This window comes from Moschus berezovskii, chromosome 8 (assembly GCF_049115385.1).
Source record: "Moschus berezovskii isolate FMDL1 chromosome 8, NW_MosBer_1.0, whole genome shotgun sequence".
NCBI lineage: Eukaryota > Metazoa > Chordata > Mammalia > Artiodactyla > Moschidae > Moschus > Moschus berezovskii.
The window spans coordinates 78,322,091-78,343,912 of record NC_142467.1 but is presented as its reverse complement, the minus strand read 5'-3'; the positions used below and the strand labels follow the sequence as shown (position 1 = coordinate 78,343,912).

At 37.0% G+C, this 21,822-nt stretch overlaps 1 protein-coding gene across 1 annotated transcript in view; it reads right to left on the bottom strand.

The window, feature by feature from the left end:
- HSD17B4 (hydroxysteroid 17-beta dehydrogenase 4) overlaps positions 1 to 21,822 on the bottom strand; it is a 104,822-nt gene that overhangs the window by 44,721 nt on the left and 38,279 nt on the right. The window contains exons 5-11 of the mRNA XM_055429357.2: positions 20,343 to 20,364; positions 20,193 to 20,239; positions 18,633 to 18,717; positions 17,316 to 17,503; positions 9,694 to 9,785; positions 7,476 to 7,500; positions 5,189 to 5,317 (exon numbers count right to left, since the gene is read on the bottom strand). Of these exons, the coding sequence (XP_055285332.2) occupies positions 5,189 to 5,317; positions 7,476 to 7,500; positions 9,694 to 9,785; positions 17,316 to 17,503; positions 18,633 to 18,717; positions 20,193 to 20,239; positions 20,343 to 20,364 (588 nt within the window). The remainder of the gene's footprint in view (positions 1 to 5,188; positions 5,318 to 7,475; positions 7,501 to 9,693; positions 9,786 to 17,315; positions 17,504 to 18,632; positions 18,718 to 20,192; positions 20,240 to 20,342; positions 20,365 to 21,822) is intronic.

Below are 21,822 nucleotides of genomic sequence, written 5' to 3'. Positions count from 1 at the left end.
TATATAGAACTATATTTCATCTGTACTGAAAAAAAATTTCAGTCATGAAATTCAAGTCCCTCAACTGCAGGATAACTAAAGATGCACAAACTGAATTTTCTCTTTAGGATACTGGAATTTAAATATGACAGTGTGCTTTGGTAAACCTATTACATAAAGATCACAAAAGCATCATCTTTCAAGAGTCATAAAGACCTAATGTTCCCCTGCTACTGCTACTGCTAAGTCACTTCAGTCGTGTCCGACTCTGTGTGACCCCACAGACGGAAGCCCACCAGGCTCCCCCGTCCCTGGGATTCTCCAGGCAAGAACACTGGAGTGGGTTGCCATTTCCTTCTCCAATGTGTGAAAGTGAAAAGTGGAAGTGAACTCGCTCAGTCGTGTCGACCCTTAGCGACCCCATGGACTGCAGCCTACCAGGCTCCTCCATCCATGGGATTTTCTAGGCAAGAGTACTGGAGTGGCTTGCCAGTGCCTTCTCCGAATTCCCATGCCATGTTCCTCTGGTGAAATCCAAATAAATGTAAGCTATTTCTAAAAAAAGAGAAAAAAGCTTTTGTTACAGATGTGCCTAAGAAAAACTACAATGCTTTAGATAATCACGCTTGTAATATCCAGCAAACCTACTACAGAAACTTCACTTGTGCTCATGAACTGACTATTTGACGTCAGGCTGTTATTACAGGAAAAAATGTGAAAGACTGAGCAGACGAAAGATAACTGGGTGTTTCCATACTCTCTTCAGGTTATGACTCAAAGGAAGCTCAGAGTTTTGCAAAGTCTCTGAGCAATTTTACAATTCTGTAAAGTGGGACCCTTGTCCGCAGACGTACGATTCCAAGCTGGTGGAGGGAAAACTAATTTGCCTTCTTTCCCCACCATCACCCCACCTCTAGGATGGAACAATGTCAAGATTATACCCCAGGTCTCTATACAGATAACCTCAGAAAATATTACTGAAAATTCCTCCACAGAAAACCACCCATTATGACCAGTGACTCCAGAGAGAGTTCAGAAGCTGCTATTCTGAGACCTAAAAGGCTAATAAAAGAGATTCATAGAGCATTCACATGTGCTCTAAGATTCCAAAAGCTCTGGGACCTTCCTAACAAACCTTATATACATGGGCCTCCTCCTAAACTCAGACAAAAATGGTACCTAGACTACAGAATGTGACACGGCCAGGGGTTTCGGCCATTCCTGGTGAAGCTAGTGGAGAGGTTTCTTGCCTACTAATGCTTCTCTTACCACTCTATTTAGGTTGCTGCCTAGATAGGAGGCCATTTAACTGAAAGCATCAGGGCTTCCCTGGCGGCACAGTAGTAAAAAGAACCCACCTGCCAAGGCAGGAGATGCAGGTATGATCCCTGAGTCAGGAAGATCCCCTGGAGAAAGAAATGGCAACACACTCCAGTATTCTTGCCTGGAAAATCCCACGAAAAGAGGAGCCTCTCCTGGAGCCAGACACGACTCCGTGACTAAACAACAACAACAACCTTGGTACAGACTGACAGTACTGAACTCACATACAGACCACCTGAATTAACACTTGGCTCAAACACAGACAGTGCGGCCCGCTGATTGAACTTTTCTGAAATTTAGTTCCATCATCTGTAAAATGAGAACATTGACATGGGTGCTTGGAAAGTTGATTTTACCAACTATGTAAGGTTTTTATTCCCTAACTGTACTTCAAATATTAGGGGTATCTTTTCATTTATAAGTATATAATTCATTAGTTAGTTTTTTCTTTATATTAGTTTAATACTTTTTTAAAATTAATTTGTCTATTTTAATTGGAGGCTAATTACTTTGCCAACCAAGGTCCGTCTAGTCAAGGCAATGGTTTTTCCCGTGGTCATGTATGGATGTGAGAGTTGGACTGTGAAGAAGGCTGATCGCCGAAGAATCGATGCTTTTGAACTGTGGTGTTGGAGAAGACTCTTGAGAGTCCCTTATACTGCAAGGAGATCCAACCAGTCCATTCTAAAGGAGATCAATCCTGGATGTTCATTGGAGGGACTGATGCTAAAGCTGAAACTCCAATACTTTGGCCACCTCATGCGATGAGTTGACTCACTGGAAAAGACTCTGATGCTGGGAAAGGTTGGGGGCGGGAGGAGAAGGGGACGACGGAGAATGAGATGGCTGGATGGCATCACCGACTCTGTGGACATGAGTTTGAGTGTACTCTGGGAGTTGGTGATGGACAGGGAGGCCTGGCGTGCTATGATTCATGGGGTCGCGGAGAGTCGGACACGATTGAGCAACTGAACTGAACTGAACTGAACTGAATTACAACCCTGTGGTGGTTTTTACCATACAGTGACATGAATCAGCCATGGGTGTACATGTGTCCCCCATCCCGAACCCCCCTCCCACCTCCCTCCTATCCCATCCTTCTGGGTTGTCCCAGTGCACCAGGTTTGAGTGCCCTGTTTCATGCATCAAACAGACTGGTCATCTATTCACATATGGTAATATACATGTTTCAATGCTATTCTCTCAAATCATCCTACCCTCGTCCTCTCCCACAGAGTCCAAAAGTCTGTTTTTATATCTGTGTTTCTTTTGCTGTCTCATATACAGGGTTATCATTACCATCTTTCTAAATTCCATATATATGCGTTATTATACTATATTGGTATTTTTCTTTCTGATTTACTTCCCTCTGTATAATAGGCTCCAGTTTCATCCACCTCATTAGAACTGATTCAAATGTGTTCTTTTTAATAGCTGAATAATATTCCACTGTGTATATGTACCACAGCTTTCTTATCCATTCATCTGCAGATGGACATCTAGGTTGCTTCCATGTCCTGGCTATTATAAACAGTGCTGCAACGAACACTGGGGTACATGTGTCTCTTTCAATTCTGGTTTCCTCAGTGTTGTATGCCCAGCAGTGGGATTTCTGGCTCATATGGCAGTTCTATTTCCAGTTTTTTAAGGAATCTCTACACTGTTCTCCACAGTGGCTGTACTAGTTTGCATTCCCAACAACAGTGTAAGAGGGTTCCCTCTTCTCCACACCCTCTCCAGCATTTACTGTTTGTAGACTTTTGGATAGCAGCCATTCTGACCTGCGTGAGATGGTACCTCATTGTGGTTTTGATTTTAATTTCTCTGATTAGTGATGTTGAGCATTTTTTCATGTGTTTGTTAGCCATCTGTATGTCTTCTTTAGGGAAATGTCTGTTTAGTTCTTTGGCCCATTTTTTGATCAGGTCGTTTATTTTTCTGGGATTGAGCTGCAAGAGTTGTGTGTATATTTTTGAGATTAACTATAAAACTCAGAGAGGAAAACATAGGCACAACACTGTCTGACATAAACCACAGCAAGATCTTCTATGACCCACCTCCAGAGTAATGGAAATAAAAGCAAAATAAACAAATGGGACCTAATTAAACTTAAAAACTTTTGTACAATGAAGGAAACTATAAGCAAGGTGAAAAGACAGCCTTCAGAGTGGGAGAAAATAATGGCAAACGAAGCAACTGACAAAGAATTAGTCTAATACTTTTAAGGCAATAAAGGAGAATTCTGACATCAGAGAAAAATTTTTAAGATATTTCTTCCTTTTTCTTTTTCCTCATTTTTATTGATAGGTGATTGCTATTCATAGACTAAATTTACTCCAAATACTAAACAAAGAATATAGAAAATGATACTTCTAATGACATAACAATCATACTCTGATTGAGAAAAGCATAATGAAAATTTCAACAGGTGTACCAGCAGACAGGGAAGCATCATTAGGATAAAAAGAAAAATAACAGGCTAGTCATTTTTCAGATATATTCTTATATTGAACATTAAAAATAATGCCGGCGGAAAAATAATTTTCCTGTAAAATAATTTCAATTCATGATATTTCCTAGACAAGCCCTTTAAATTTCATATATTATATACATATGTGAGTTATACTAGAAAAAACATATAATTTTTATTGGTCATTTCCTGTGGTATATCATAGACGATTCAATAACTCAAGATAACAAGCATTTACTAAATGCTTTCTATGAGTTCAGCACTACCCTAACACCAAATACAAAAGAAGGACACCCAAGATATAGTCTCTACCTCCAAAGGAACTCTCCAGTTAAGAAACCACCTACTTATGAAAAAAAAAGCAGTGGAAAGCAGTCGTGATTAGACGCTCAAGCAGAAGAGTTCAGCTAAGAGAGAGATCCATGAAGCCCAGAATATCTGGGAAGATTTTGTTGAACATCTAGGGCTTGAGTTTTTCTGAAGAAGCACTGAGATTAGCAGAGGTGATAAAAGGAGTAAGGAGCATCTTAGAAAGGCAGAGAAACAGTAACAAGGACAAAGTGCTAAAACAAAGTAAAATCTATTCACTAAATAGAAAAGCCTGAAGCTTAAATAAAATAGACTTAAATGAACTTTTGAGGAAAGAAAAAATCAGGTCAGGTAAGGAGCATGTGATTAGATATGGCAAGACTGAAATCAACCATCAGATGGGGAATAGATGCATTGAGCACCAACGGGCAAACACTTTCTACCATCCCCCAGTCACACATGTACTGAAAAACCAGGATCATAAGAAAACTGGAAAAGCTAGACTTCCCTGGTGGCGCAGCTGATAAGAATCTGCCAGCTAATGTAGGTGACATGGGTTTGATACTTGAAGATTCCACATACCAAGGGGCAACTAAGCTCGCATGCCACAAATACTGAAGCACTTGTGCTCTAGGGCCCACAAGCCACAGCTACTGAGCCTGTGTGCTGCAACTGCTGAAACCCACCTGCTCTAGAGCCTGTGTTCTGAAACAAAAGAAGCTACTGCAATGAGAAGTCCCTGCCTTGCAACAAAGAGTAGCCAGTCCCTGCTCTCTGCAGCTAGAGAAAGCCCATGCAAAAGCAATGAAGATCCAGTGCAATTATAAATAAATAAAAAGACCACTGGATGCTCATATTTTTTAAATAAATAAAAATAAAAAGAGGCTTGAAAAAATGTAACAGGACAAAAAAAAAGAAAATTGATAAACTGACAGTGAGAGTAACATACATATCTAAACTGGAGAGTCCTAATACCTACTCGAGCAGAAAATGTACTGTGGGTGATTCGAGCACCTAAGTTAGCACAGTTTAGAAGACAGTTCCATAAGAGAAGAGAATGCTTTATTTCCTCTGATTCCCCAGGCAGGACTGAACTCAATTCTTTACCTTGAATACTCTGAGGCTTGGTGGCATTATCGAAATCACAGATCTTCGTCCAGTTAGCCTTCACTGCCTCAGGAGTCATTGGCTGAGTCCTCTGTCTCACAAGAGCTCCAAGACTTCGCTCCCATCGTACTGGTTATAGAAACAAAACTGAGATGCTGAACACGTAGACAGAAAGTAGAATTCATGAATCCAGTGAATTTTTTTTTTAACTTCAAGAAAGATGGAATTCGGAAAAAAGATTCTAACTTTTTTTTATTTATTTTAATTGGAGGCTAATTACTTTACATTATTGTATTGGTTTTGACTTTTACTACATGGTGCTGGAGAAGACTCTTGAAAGTCCCTTGGACTGCAAGGAGATCCAACCAGTCCATTCTAAAGGAGATCAATCCTGGGTGTTCATTGGAAGGACTGATGCTAAAGCTGAAACTCCAATACTTTGGCCACCTCATGCGACAAGTTGACTCACTGGAAAAGAGTCTGATGCTGAGGAGGGATTGGGGGTGGGAGGAGAAGGGGACGACAGAGAATGAGATGGCTGGATGGCATCACCGACTCGATGGACATGAGTTTGAGTGAACTCCGGGAGTTGGTGATGGACAGGGAGGCCTGGCGTGCTGTGCTTCATGGGGTCGTGGAGAGTCAGACACGACTGAGCGACTGAACTGACTGACTGACTGACTGACTGACAAGCCTTAAATGGCATTTTATTCTTAAAATAACAAACCCACTAAGATAGTATTAAATTTCTTTTTTTTAATATTTAAAGCTGAAGCAAAAAACCTCTTTCTCTTCTGACTACGCCAGATACTACTAAAGGTAGGATGAATTACTGCATCAGAAAAAGTTAAATTATATATAATCACAGAAAAAGACTGACTTCATCACCACAGATCACTTAGATACTATACTTCAAGGTAACAGAACAGAATAGAGCATTGCTGGATAGCAAACTGAAATTATAACAGGTCAAAGACTCCATATAATCAAGTTAATGTATCTGTTCCGTTCAGTCGCTCAGTCGTGTCCGACTCTTTGCAACCCCATGAATCACAGCACACCAGGCCTCCCTGTCCATCACCATCTCCCGGAGTTCACTCAAACTCATCTCCATTGAGTCGGTGATACCATCCAGCCATCTCATTCTCTGTCGTCCCCGTCTCCTCCCACCCCCAATCCCTCCTAGCATCAGACTCTTTTCCAGTGAGTCAACTCATCACATGAGGTGGCCAAAGTATTGGAGTTTCAGCTTCAGTATCAGCCCCAAATAATTCTCTTTTCCTCCTTTTGCTTTTCCTCTCTGTCCAGGGGAAGTCAACTTGATTGCCCAGATTCACAAAAATTATCATTGCTGCATAAGTTCCAAGATTTTGAACATTGTTTCTTTTTTTAAAGGCCTCAGAAATAAATAATCACTAGTAACCTTATTTAAACGTAATGGTCAGATTTTGATGATGACTAAATTGAAGATTTGTCTTGGGTAATGACAGAAGCCTCTAGAGATTTCCTACTGATAAAGTTCCACATATGGCTTTTATTGCAATATCTAACCTTTCTTTCTTATGTAACTTAAAAATGTTTGAATAATATGTTACTTCATAACTGGAGAGATTATTAACAATACTCTATTGTAACAATGTCATCCACAAATGGCAGGCTATTACATAATTCAATTAATATCGATACCAACATCCAACTGAAAACTTGAATTGGGATACTGGGATGTTCACAACTTTTTTTAAAATGCCATAAAGTAATTAACCAGTTTGGAGCACAAGCATTTAAGAACTGGGGGAAGAAAGGATTGAAGCCAGATGAATTTAATACTGGACTGAAGAACAGCTCCAAGGAAGAAAAGAGTCAATGAGAGAAGTAGAGAACCTGCCAGCTGAGCCATCTAGGACACAGCTTCTCCCATCTTTTCAAAAAACACTCTCCCTCCCACTCACTTTGCTGAACAACCATGTGGGGGTGTGTCAGAGACATGGAAAGACAAACATCAATATAGAAACGGTGCTGTCTGAAGAAAACAGCCAGCCCTGAAGAAGACAGGACAAATACTGAATAAGGACGGCCAACAGGAAAACAATTGAAAAGATCCCTGAAAATGCCACAGGAGTGCAGGACAACTTCCTTTATTTAGAAGACGTGTTTGCTATAACAGTGTTTGAGCTTGATTATGCTTGCACTAGATCCTATGGTTAGATATTTGACAGCTCTAACTGGATATACAGATTTAAAAATATGGAAATAATGTACAGCAAACCAAAAATCAAAAGACACTTACATTTTCCAATCCATCCTGCTCCAACCTACCAAAAAGAGGGGGGAAAAGTTATACTATCTAATGTGGAACTACTAATAGAATTTTCAAAATTGAAAAAAAAAAAAACAGGGCTATTTAAGAGTATCAGAATGCTAGATGACAATGGATTAAAAAAATGCTAAATCTACTAAAAATGCTAAATCTACTAAACCTACAGATCTACTAAAGCTCACTGGCCCATATGACTGCACTATTTACGCTATCAAAGTAGAAAACTTAAGCAGCACCTACAGTAGAAACATATGTAGTAAGCATGACTCTGCAAGGTGTGATAACCAGTTCTTCTATTGACTAGCTGTGCGATCCTGGTCAAACTATTTGACTTCCCTATATCCAAGATTCCATTTATATAAAATTAGGATACTAATACACTCTTCATGAGGTAACCATGAAGGTTAAACAATATAAATACCAAATGTGCCCAGCACATCACTTGAAATACATGTCCCTCGACAAAGTGTGTAAAATGCATATCTAAAAAAAAGAGACTACTCATGTAAAATGCACATCTAATAAAACACTGGGAGAAAATATACATAAAAATATGAATAGGAATAATCTCTGGATAGTGGTAATGTGGATGATTTTATTTTCTTCTATATATTCCCCTGCATATTTGAAGTTTTCTAAAAAAAAGCATACGTTATTTTTGTTCACAGAATTAATAACAAATATAAACAGAAAAGATAAAAAGATTTTTAAAACTCCCTTAATAAGATAATAAGATACGAAGGCCAAATTTGGAGCTCCACATAGCTTCATATTATTAAATCTCATCTTCTATAAACCCAGAGTCAAAAAGTTCTTTCCACCTTTAATTTTCAAAATTCACAATCAATTGTGACTGTGATTAAGACAGTGGAGGTACCTACCTCTGCTTAGACCTGTAGAGACTGCTTTTCACTTACTAAACAGCTTTTTATTCAAATAAATCAGACTAATATATCATTAATTTCAAACTGAGCCAGGTTATTTTGCTACCAAGAAATAGTTTTGGAGTCATGTATTTCCACGTACAATAGGTTTATTATTATATTACCACAGAGAATCAAACAAAGGAGGATGACCTAAAACATAACAGTTCATGCTAGAAAAGAAAAAAGATCAAACTCAAATGGGGACTCACAAATACAGGGACTTCTGTGGCAGGCCAGTGGTTAAGACATTGCACTCCCAATGCAGGTAGCATGGGTTTAATCCCTGGTCAGGGCACTAAGATCCTATACACTGCAGGCACAGCCAAAAAAAAAATATACGTGTGTGTGTGTGTGTGTATAATATATACATTTATATATGTAGCAGCATAAAGAAATCTGAAGGGATTTTGACTATAAAATGAAAACTGGATCTCACTGGATGTTGTGATTATGTGTGGTTTTTATTTTTATAACATTTATAAAGCTTTTTGCAACAGGGAAAAATAGAAAAGTTTCTTTTTAAAGTCAATACAACTAATAAGTTGTGTTTACTGATCTATCATACCCAGGCTGAATTCCTGCTATGCTGATATAATAGTTAAAATTAAAGGGTGACTGCTATGTATACTAAGAGTTTAAAAATACGATTTCCAGTTCTCCCAGCAAAACCCCAAGAAAACTAAACTCAGGGAGATTAATCTGTACACTACTCCAGAGAGTCAGAAATTACCAGAGCAAGAAATCAAAATACAACCTGGCTGACTTTAAACCATCAGTTCTACCCTTTCATTTTATTACTCAGTATCTCAATATCAAAATCACTCAATATCTCAATATCAAAAAAATAAGATTTTCTGTATGACTAAATGCATCATACCAAACACAATCTTTCATCTGAAAATAATATCAGAAAAAAATAACTAGGGAAAAACAGAATTTACACGTTACTTTCTCAAAAAAGGATTATTCCTATTCACATTTTTATGTATATTCTCTCCCAGTCTTTTTTTATAATATATGCACATAAGTGATATCAACTGATATAGATTTTTACAGGTATAAACAATTGAAAAATATGAATTTTTGAATCTTTCTTTATATTTTATTATATAAATATATTTATATTATATAAATATTTATATAATATAATAAATATATTTATATTTATTATATAAATATTTTATTGTATAAATAATAAAGTTTATTATATAAATATATATTCTACTCTCTCCTTTGGGAGAAAGTAGAAAGGTGCAGAATACCTCAAACAAGCCACCATTTTCTTCACAACTCTCATGGCAAAGCCAAAGGACCAGGGGTGCCACGTAATCTGGCTTTAGGGCGTCCAGAAGATCTGAAATAAATAGCAAAAATATCCTTACAAACAAGAATATATACATATTCAATCAATTACTTTACTTTCTAAAAATTCCTTACTTATAGATTCAGAGGCTTTTTAAATAAGAATCAAATATACAAAATTAATTAGTATTAACATCCAAGGCTTTTAGAAGAATCTTTTCATCCCAATGGAGACTTACAGGTTTCTAACACAGAAAGCATCAGATATACCTTTCCAAGGTCAGTAATGATCTGTTTAGAAGACAAGTTGAAGCTATCTCAGAGAAGACTGGTGAGCAAAGGCATACACAGCATAAGGAACTTAGATACCAGCTATTCACAAAACTATTCTGCTCTCCCAGGAGCTAGAAAACTATAAAAGAGCCTTGATAAGTGTAATGACAGTAAGATAATGATGTAAAATGGATTGTGCAGCCATTACTGATGAGTCAGAAAGGGTAGGAAATATCTTCCTGTTGCATACCTTCTGTGAGCAACTTAACAAGCAGAAAGGTACGGCACAAGGAGTATGAACACCTGTATTTTACCGCCGGCCCTGTCACATAGGCAACTTAGGGCACTGAGAACATCACTCAACTCTCAAGGGCATGTGTGTGCATCTGTAAGACGGTAGTCAAAATGCTCTGCCTGCCCATCCTACCAAGTTGTTCCAAGGTTCAAAAGAGATGTAATTTGTTAACACAGCTTATAAACTTTAAAGAATCAAATAAATATAAATTTTAATTGTGAAATGACAAAATACAGTTTTACATTTTGAAGTGACAAAGATGACATTTACAGTCCCTGTAAATGAAAGAGCAGCTCTAAAAATCTTTCACTTTATGGTATTCCTGACCCCAGAAACTGTGAGATAATATATACTTGTTTTAATCCACAAAATTTGAAGTACTGTATTACAAAGCAGTAAATAACTAATACAACTTGGGAAGTTCATGGGTATCCATCCTCAGATGATGTCTCATTTTATGTAACAAACATGTAAGTTACATATATGACTTTCCATTGATCAAATATATTTCAAAGGGGAAAATGAAATTACAGATGTCTCCACACACTACTCAGAACACCTGGTTCTTTAACAAATAATTCCTTTGATAGCCTGTAAGTGAATATTTCAGAAGAGAAAAAAACACTGAGGCAAAATAAATTTTTGGCTTTTTCTAAACTATAAAAAAGTAATAGATATCAAAATTTAAAATAACAAAAATTTAGAATCTAAAATGTCTTTTAAAAATGACCAACAATAATTCCCTTCTTTTACAGAAGAGAAAACAGGTCTAGAAAGATTAAGCTATTTGTCTAAAGTAGATCTTATTCTCCCAAAATCTTTCAGTAGAGTTTGCTGGACGTAAAGACACTACATTAAACATTGACTTAACTTCTCCGGAGGTACAGACCTGCCCAAATTAATGGAAATTACATTCTCAAAGGAAAGCGAATTTAAAAGCTATAGTTTTCAATATTTTCTTGAAGACTTGCTGCTTTCCCAAGAAAGTCTACAGTTGATGGCAAAAAGTGACTAAAGTAGAAATCTAGCAAAGAAATGATAAGCATAAAAATCTAAATAGTGGTTATCTCTTGGCATGAAGCAGAGGAATAAAAGGTATAAAGTTAGATGCAAGTAATGTTTCAGTTCTTGAGTTGAGCAGCAAGTTCATGACTATGATTACATTTTGATGCTTTATTTCTTACCAGTAACCTAAGCTGTTGTGCATATGTATGTAGCTGTTGTGCATATATATATACATACACACACTTAAAAGGGAGAAAAAAGTGAACTGTATCTCTCCTTCCTATAATCTAGTTCTTTAACAAGAATTCCTTCAATAAGATATGAGAGTACAGAGAGTTTTTAAAATAAGGGACTTTTTTAAATGGCCATGTTGACAAGGAAAAGGAAAAAAATTAGATCTCAGGTACAAATAACTATTCAACACTAAAGCAAACTGGTTAGGCACAGCTCTTAGAAAAAGCCAGCAAGTTCTAAAATGAATGGTAGCTCAAATCCAGAAAGTAAATGTGAATAAGCAGTTGTATTCCATGAAGCAACAAGCTACCCACTCCAGTATTCTTGGGTTTCCCTTATGGCTCAGCCGGTAAAGAATCCGCCTGCAATGAAGGAGACCCGGGTTTGATCCATGGATTGGGAAGATCCCCTGGAGAAGGAAAAGGCTACCCACTCCAGCATTCTGGCCTGGAGAATTCCATGGACTGTATAGTCCCTGGGGTCGCAAAGAGTCGGACATGACCGAGCGACTTTCACTTTCATTCCATGAAGTAGCTAATTTTAAAATAATTTCACTCATCAATTGTTTTGTACTGTTTCACAGAAACTACTTTTAAAGTATTATACTTTCTTTTTAAAACATATTTAAAGCCAGGAGTATCAGAAACTACACACAGTTTTGCACCAGTGAAGTATTCTATTATATAACCAAATAAATCAGCATTTATTGAAGAGTGAAGGTGGGAGGTGGGAAGATTGAAGATGGGAAAGATTGAAGGTGGGAGGAGAAGGGGACAACAGAGAATGAGATGGCTGGATGGCATCACTGATTCAATGGACATGAGTTTGAGTAAACTCTGGGAATTGATGATGGACAGGGACACCTGGCGTGCTGTAGTCCATGGAGGCACAAAGATTCGGACATGACTGAGCGACTGAACCGAACTGAACTGACTGTAATCAGTGTTGGCTCTCAATCATCCGTTTAAAATTTTTAATTTAAAAATTTATGTTTCGTGTTTTCAAAAATCAAAGTTGGCAGACTCCCATTACCTGATTTCAAGACTTACTGTAAAACTACAGTAATCAAAACATCACGGTATTAGTAAAAGGACAGGCCCATAGATCAATACAGCAGAACAGAGAATCCAGAAATGGACTTACGCATATGTGACCAGCTGATTTTCAAGAGCAGAGCAAGGGCAATACAAATTGAGAATGAGGACGAGTCTATAGGATAGGTGAACTGGTAGTTCCTTCAACAAATAACTGGCACTGTTTTAAAAAGGAGAAGGAACTATTACATGTTAAATGAAACTTCAGAGATACAGTAACAAAATGCCTATGGTCTCTGTTTCGATCCTTGGGGAATAAACCAACTCTAAAAAGATCTGCCTGCCAATGCTGGAGACATAAGAGATGTGGGCTCTTTTTCTGGGTCAGGAAAATTCCATGGAGTAGGAAATGGCAACCCACTCCAGGACTCTTGCCTAGAAAATTCCATGGACAGAGGAGCCTGGTGGGCTACAGTCCATGGGGTCGCAAAGGGTCAGACATGACTGAGTGATTGAGCGCACACACACACACACACACACACACACACACAGACACTCACAGTAACAAAATGCCTGTGGGCTTTGTTTAGATCCTTGCAGAATGAATTAACTCTAAAAAGATACTTTTTAGGTAACTAGGAAGCTTTAACATCCAGAAAAACATTTATTTCTGCTTCATTGACTGTGCCAAAGCCTTTGACTGTGTGGATCACAATAAACTGTGGAAAATTCTTAAAGACAGGGGAATACCAGACCACTTGACCTGCCTCTTGAGAAATCTGTATGCAGGTCAGGAAGCAACAGTTAAAACTGGACATGGAAAAACAGACTGGTTCCAAATAGGAAAAGGAGTACGTCAAGGTTGTATATTGTCACCCTGCTTATTTAATTTATATGCAGAGTACATCATGAGGAACGCTGGGCTGGAGGAAGCACAAGCTGGAATCAAGATTGCCGGGAGAAATATCTATAACCTCAGATATGCAGATGACACCACCCTCATGGCAGAAAGTGAAGAGGAACTCAAAAGCCTCTTGTTGAAAGTGAAAGAGGAGAGTGAAAAGTTTGGCTTGAAGCTCAACATTCAGAAAACGAAGATCATGGCATCTGGTCCCATCACTTCATGGGAAATAGATGGGGAAACAGTGGAAACAGTGTCAGACTTTATTTTCTTGGGCTCCAAAATCACTGAGGATGCTGATTGCAGCCAGGAAATTAAAAGACGCTTACTCCTTGGATGGAAAGTTATGACCAACCTAGATAGCATATTAAAAAGCAGAGACATTACTTTGCCAACCAAGGTCGGTCTAGTCAAGGCTACGGTTTTTCCCGTCGTCATGTATGGATGTGAGAGTTGGACTGTGAAGAAAGCTGATCGCCGAAGAATTGATGCTTTTGAACTGTGGTGCTGGAGAAGACTCTTGAAAGTCCCTTAGACTGCAAGGAGATCCAACCAGTCCATTCTAAAGGAGATCAATCCTGAGTGTTCATTGGAAGAAGTGATGCTAAAGCTGAAACTGTAATACTTTGGCCACCTCATGCGACGAGTTGACTCACTGGAAAAGAGTCTGATGCTAGGAGGGATTGGGGGTGGGAGGAGACGGGGACGACAGAGAATGAGATGGCTGGATGGCATCACCGACTCGATGGACATGAGTTTGAGTGAAGTTCGGGAGTTGGTGATGGACAGGGAAGCCTGGCGTGCTGTGATTCATGGGGTCGCGGAGAGTCAGACACGACTGAGTGACTGAACTGAACTGAACTGAACTGAATGAATTATTATTTTAGTGTGATATTGGCATTGTGGTTATAATGTCCATATCTGTTGGAGAGACACATTTCCAAGTATATATTAGGTGAGAAGTAATGCCTGAAATTTGCTTTGAAATATCACAGAGAAAATGGGAGAAGGTAACAAAATAAGCCAATAAAATAAAATCATTTTGAAATATGCCCAGAGCATTCTGTTCTCCTTAACAAAGGCCTATCCTTAAGGGAAACTATCAGAGCTTCAGTTAGACCAGTGAAGCCACTCAAATAACGGGGGTGGGGGAAGGCTAAGAAACTCTTCTAAAAGTCAGTGTAAAGGGGCTTTGAACTTCTAAAAAACTGGAGATGTAATTATAAGATTAGAGAACACATCCCCTCCCATTATCTTACAGTCACTCCAATAGGACTCCAGTGTAACAACAGCAGATTACAATTGATAGAGCTGGAAACACACATACTCTTTAACAAAGAGTATCTAAGGAAACCCAAAGACAATAGGATAAGGAGGAAAATGTAGCCTCTGACACCAGCAGCTACAGCAACAAATAAACACAATCTAACTCCTGGCCAGACAAACATAAAAGCTCACAGTAAAGTTCAATATACCACACTTTCTATCTACTCCCTCAACACATCATGTTCAGTTTTCAACAACAATTTCAAACCCTGCTAAAAGACAAGAAAAGTACAGGCTGAAGAGACAAAGCAAGCATGAGAACCAGCCTCAACAGACTTCCCTGGCAGTTCAGTGGTTAAGACTCTGCACTTACACTACAGAAGGCATGAGTTCAGTCCCTGATAAGGGAACCAAGATCCCACAAGCCACACAGTGCAAACAAAAAACAAAACAAAACAGAACAACAAACCAGAGATATAGCCTCAAATGTAGCAGAGATTTTGGAATTATCAAACCAGGAATTTAAAATAACTGTAATTAACATGCTGAGGGCTCTAAGGGAAAAAAGTGGACAATTTATAAGAACAGATGACTACTATACGCAGACAGAAGGAAATGCTTTGGAAAAAAATGAAAAGGAAATGCTAAAAAACAATGTAACATTCTGAAATGAAAAAAACAATCAGCAAGCCAGAATGTATGTTAATAGAAACTTTCCAAACTGAAATGAAATACAAAGAGAAAAAAGAAGGAAAAAAAGAAGAGGAACAGACTATCACGGAATTGTGGTATTGTATAATTATAAAAGATAAACAGGCACATAATGGGAATACCAGAATCATAAGGAAAAAAGAAATAAAAAAAAGGAAGAAGAAATAGTTGAAACACTGATGGCTGAGATTTTTCCAAAGTTAATGACAGATACCAACCATAGATCCAGGAAGCTCAGAGGATATCAAGTAGCATATAGCCAAAAATCTATACCTATTATTATGCATACTATATTCAAACTGCAGAAAAACAAGGAGAAAATCTTGGCAGAACACAGAGGGAAAAAATATATATACCCTATGCATAAAGAAATAAGGAAAGAATTATGTCAAACTCTCCTTCAAAAACCATGCTATCAATAGAAGAATGGAGTGAAATATTTCAAGGGCTGAAAGAAAAAAATTACCAACCCAGAATTCTGTAGCAGTAAAATTATGCTTCAAAAGTGAAAGACACTAAGAGATTTTTAAGAACATGTTTAAAAAATATTTTGCAAAACACTTCTCTGATAAGAACTTGTTTCCAAAATCTGCAGGGAACTCTTACAACTCAACAATAAGAAAACAAAGAGTCTAATTTAAAAATGAGCAAAAGATACGAACAGATATATCACCAAAAAAAGACAAATAAATGGCAAAAAAGCACAGGAAAAAATGTACATCATGTGTCATTAGGGAACTGAAAATTAAAACAATCAAATACCATACATACCTATTAGAAGAACTAAAATGCAAAAGACTAACAATAATAAATGCTGGCCAAAATGTGGAGCAACAAGAACTCTCATAGCCAGCCAGTTGCAATGAAGCATGATACAGTCATTTTGGAAGACGGTTGAAATTTCTTACTAAGCTAGTCTTAGCATACAATTCAGCAATTATCCTCCTCAATATTTAACAAAAAGAGTTGAAAACTTCACCCACACAAAAACTTTCACATAAATGTTCACAGAAGTTTTATTCATAATTGTCAAAAATTGGAAATAATCAAAATATTCCTTGATGGTGAATGAATAAACAAACTGAGGTACCTCCATACCATGTAATATTACTCAGTGATAAAAAGAAACTAGCTTCAATCCTCTCAGACATTTTGGAGAAAGAGGAGAGGGATGAAGAGATGGAACACAGGGGATTTTCCAGGAAGTGAAACCATTCTGTATGATCTGTGATGGTGGGTACGTAACATTACACATTTGTGAAAACCTATGTGATTGGACAACCTAAAGAATGAGCCCTAAAGTAAACTGTAGGTAATACTGGGTTGGCCAGGAAGTTCACTCTGGTTTCTCCATCAGATGGTACGGAAAACTTGAAACAAACTTCTTGGCCAACCCAGTAAGAAGGGATCAGTACTGGTTCATCAGTAGTAACAAATGTAGCATACTGACATAGGATGTTAAAAATATGGGTAATTGTGTGGGAGGAGGAGTACATGAGCACGCTCTTTACTATCTGATCAATTCTTCTATAAACCGTTTTAAAAAACAATGTTAATTTTTACATCAATTTTTTAAAATAATTATTACAAAACAGTAAGAATGCTATTACTTCATTCTGTTAAAAAAAATATGTATGTCTACCGACACAAAGAGAAAGTTTACCTTGGTGTATTAGAATTATTGGTCATTTTTTTAATTTTTCCTATTTGTGCTTTCCTAAATTTTATATAATGACTGTAAACTACACATCATGCTTTTATAAATTGTAAGGAAATTTTTTAGTTACTCAAAAAATTAAATACTTTGGCAAAGTTCACTCCACACAGATATGTGAAGAACAGCGCTGAAAAATTTAAACTTACCTTCAGGCAAAACGGTTTGGGTCATCCGTGATCCAGCAGTAGGGGCAATAGTGTTACAATGAATATTGTTTTTCTTGCCTTCCACTGCAAGACAATTTGAAAGGCCCAGAAGACCCAGTTTCGCAGCACAATAATTTCCTTGGCCAAAGTTGCCATATATTCCTGAAGCTGATGAAGTCATGATGATTCTAAAAAGAAAAAATCAATCTCTCAACATCATCTTTTCTATGTTTTAATAATGTTGCAACTCTAAGCACTTTTTTTTCCTTTTTCATTACTATTATACCTATCAAAAGAAACTCTGTATACTGGCATTAGGTTCTTAAAGTCACAATTCATATACCTAAACTAATAACAAAAGTAATGTCTCAAAATTCAACTATAAGATTTTACTGTTTTAAAAAGAATCCCTGAAAAAAAAAAGGATCCCTGGTCAGGAACAAATGAATTCTAGTGTAAGAATATATATTCATTATCTACTGAAAACAAAAATAAGTATTTAAAAACAACAAATAAACTGCTAATTGACAGGTCAAAATCTTAGTAAGAAATATTAGATCATGAAATCCTAATTCTTTAGTCCTCATCATTTCGCTCCTTTCCCTGTCTGGATAATATTAAATGCCTCTATATTAAAACAATACCATCTGAAAATCTGACCTAATCTTACTTACTCTACTTAGCAGAACAAGTAAAGTAAATCATATCCTCTAGTTTCATAAACTGCTAATATCAGGATACACCAAAACTCTCCAATAAGAAAATACATCACAAACAATTTACTTCTAGTAGATGTATGTGAACCCTAAGTTAATAAGAATAGCCTTAAAAAAAAAAATAACATTAGAGTGCATGGAGCCACTTAATAGGTCTGTCACATCTGAGTCACACAAATGCAACTGTAAGAGTTCTACTATTCCTGGTCAATAAAAACTAATTCGTGTCTGAGCAGTGCCAGCTGGTAGAAAACAACTACTCTTCTCTCCCCAGTTGGTCACTGGACACATAAAATGATATTTTGGTTAAAGAATAAAGCACAGCTGAATCTTCCCTGTTTGTTCTGCTAAAATATCGGAAAATGGCAGGAAAATCATTAATAATGAAAAGTAGGAGGTAAAAAGAAATACAAAGTTGTCCAGCTCAGCTGATCTGTGACTGACTCAAATTTAATGGGGAAGTATATGCCAAAACTATATTTAAAAAGTCTTTGCATATCTGGAGGTATATTTTTCAATATCAAAACAATTCTTTTCCTCTATACACAAGAACCCACATACAACATCTCCAATCTCCCTTGACACCCACATACAACTCTACCTTCCAAAGTTTTGTTTCTTCATGTGATCCCATGCTGCTCGGGTCACCAGGAACGAGCCCCGCAAATGAACTCTCTGGATTATGTCTAAAACAAGAAATTTTTATCATGAATGTTGTCAAAATTTAGACAGACCTATCTCAGAATCAACATTAGCAATGATTTACTTATACAAAGATGTTCTTTTTTATACCTAGCATTCAAAATCAACTACTGTCACATTGTACTCTGAGTAATCATTTTTGCTTTAGTCCCAGTTATATATCCAATCAATAACTCGTATCTATTTTGCCTATAAATTATGATTAGATTATTGCAACTTTATCACAAATATAACGCCATCTAAATAAGATGCCTGTACACACATCTAAATACAATGTCATCTTTAATATATGCCTATTTTATATAAAAATTCATTAATACAAAGACCCAAGAAATCTACATATGTAAATTGGGACTCAACACAAACATCAATTAAAGCGTAATCAAAAATCATCCACTTTATCATCAAGTTTACCATCAATGTTTATAAAATGTTCATAATATCCCTTAATCCCTATTTTTACCAGGGGTTACTAAATCAGTTAAGAGTTGGGGGGAGGAGTGGAAGAGATGGAGGAAATAGGGGGAGACAAAGAGGGAAAAAGAGAGAAAGAGATGCCTGCTTTTAGAAATGGCAATCTAATGAACAGAAAACTTGGAGGATGATTCAGATAGACAACTCTAGATTTAATTTTATCCTGATGAAGCCACTGCAGCCCCATAAGAGCTCAAAGCAAAGCACCAAGGTAGTCTCCTTTGCCAACAAAACTTACCCTTCTCAGCTTCTCTTTTACTCAGTTATTACAAAGGAAGAGAAAACTAAAAGCCTGTTTTTGCTTAATTCTATGTCACAGAGATAGCGTGCTTCTTCCAAAAGGACTTCTGGCAATCTTTCCCAGAAACACACTCTATAAACAATGACACGATTCACCTCAGTTACTACGTCTGCCACTGTCTCGGATTGTTTTAGTTCCGGTAGCTAATGAAAGTAAGGGCAAAAAAGAGCAAATATGGAAAAACATTTTCATAATGGTGACTGTTCACTATCTAAACTCAATTTTTCCAACATGACATTCGAAATTTTCCTACTTATTAGAAGTTTCAAAATTATATCTAGACTTTTCCCACCCAGTTCTCAGATTCCATCATTTTTAGTGCCTCAGACACTTCCACAGCCTTCTCTTGCTGTTGAAATAACAATTATCCAGCCAGACAAATACATAAAAAGCTGTTAAAAACAACATTACTGCAAGAAAATGCTGACAATCTCTCAGAGACAAAAAAAAAAAAGATGAAAAGCACAAAAACCTTTAGATAACTTTTGCCAACAGATTTTAATTTTTTTTAATTTTTTGAATGTTTAAAAAAAGGTTACTCCCAAATGTTCATCATTTTCAGTCATAAAGCTTATTCATCATTTACATTAGTAGAAGGAAGAATAGGTAGAAGCAAGATTTTCCTTCAGTGTTAGACAGCCAAATGGATAAGTATGTTCCATAGAGAATATTAAAACATCTTACCCCAGTCTTCATCACTTATTCTACTAAATGAACGGTCCCTCAGAATCCTAAAAATTGATATTATATTTGTTGAGATGAGAAAATAAACACTAAAAAAAAAAAACTTTGCAAGTACATTACTTTATTGGAAATGAAAAAAGAAATACTCACCCAGCATTGTTGATCACAACATCTACAATATAAAAACATCCAAGTCACATATATAAAAGCAAACATATTAATTTACATTTGCTTAAAACTTACTTTTCTTTCAAAAGTGCTTTTCTCCCCATGGGTAAGTAGATATAATAAGCAACAAGTGCTAGCAAAACAAAATTTTATACGTATAGCAAAAAAAATCTGATTCACAAAAGCGTAAGAATCACATTATTTAGTGCTTTCCTTTCAAATCTACATGTCTAAAAATTTTTTAGATTTTTCCATCTCTACCTTCTGCCAAAATTCTATGAACTTATTTACAGAATTAGCAGTCACATAACTTAAGTTCTTAGAACTCAGCAGTAATCATAAGCCATCCCTCAAGCAACATCAAAATTCACAGGGAAGGTTAAAAGTTTAAAAAAAATTTCCTTGCCAATGAAAAGTCAAAAGCCCAGAAAGGAAACCATTAGAATTAGAAACTGACAGCCTATGTTAATATACAATTGCATCCTCACTATAAAAAGAAAGGGATTGTTTTTTAAGGTTCAACCACCATCTTGTGGCTATCTTCATTTTATGACTTCAAACCTTTAGGGCTTCTATCCCTGTGTCAGACAATATGTGAACATGTCTCTCACAAACTCAACCAAACTTAGCTAGAAAAAATATACATGGTAGACCAAAAAAAAGGTAGGGTGAACACATTCAAACTATAAAAATCAACATTTTTCAGACTAGAAACATGTTGGTCAGTTCCTCCAGTAATTCAGTAACCTTTTACAATGTATGGGATTAAATCAGGAAGATTAAACAATATATTGAAATACTTGTTAGAAATGAACTTTTATATAATTCACCTTAATTTGCAAGATATGGAATCACTTTAATCTGGATAATTATAATTATCCAAAATATTCCACTGAGTCCTCTATTGCCAAAATACTGATTTTTTTATTTTCTAAATATAAAATTTAGGATTTAATTTTATAAAATTTTATAAATTTTATGATTTATAAATTTGGACAGGAAACGTCTGTTCAACAACTGAGCCCCTCTCCACGGTACCTTGGCCCCGAGATGCGCGAGCAGGGAGTGGGGAGTCACAGGGACGTGCAGGGTCACGTTGGGCCAGCAGGCTGGAGGGGAACCCGGGTAGCAGCACCACGCGTCCCAAGAGCACGTCCCAGGCCCCCGCACGCCCCCTAGCGCCGGGTCCGCAGGTGGGCGGGGTGACCGGGGCGGAGCTGCAGAGCCAGGGAAGAGTCCCTGGTGCCGGTGTCTCCTTCCCCGGACGTCTGTTCAGTGGGGGCGCCTGTCTGAGCACTCACAATGCAGGAAGCCCAGGTTCAATCTCTGTCTAGAAAACTAGATCCCACATACTGCAACTAAGAAGCCCACACGCCACAAAGACTCCATGAGCCACATCTAAGATCCAGTGCAGCCAAAAATAATAAATATATATATTTTATATGTATATAACTATTGTATA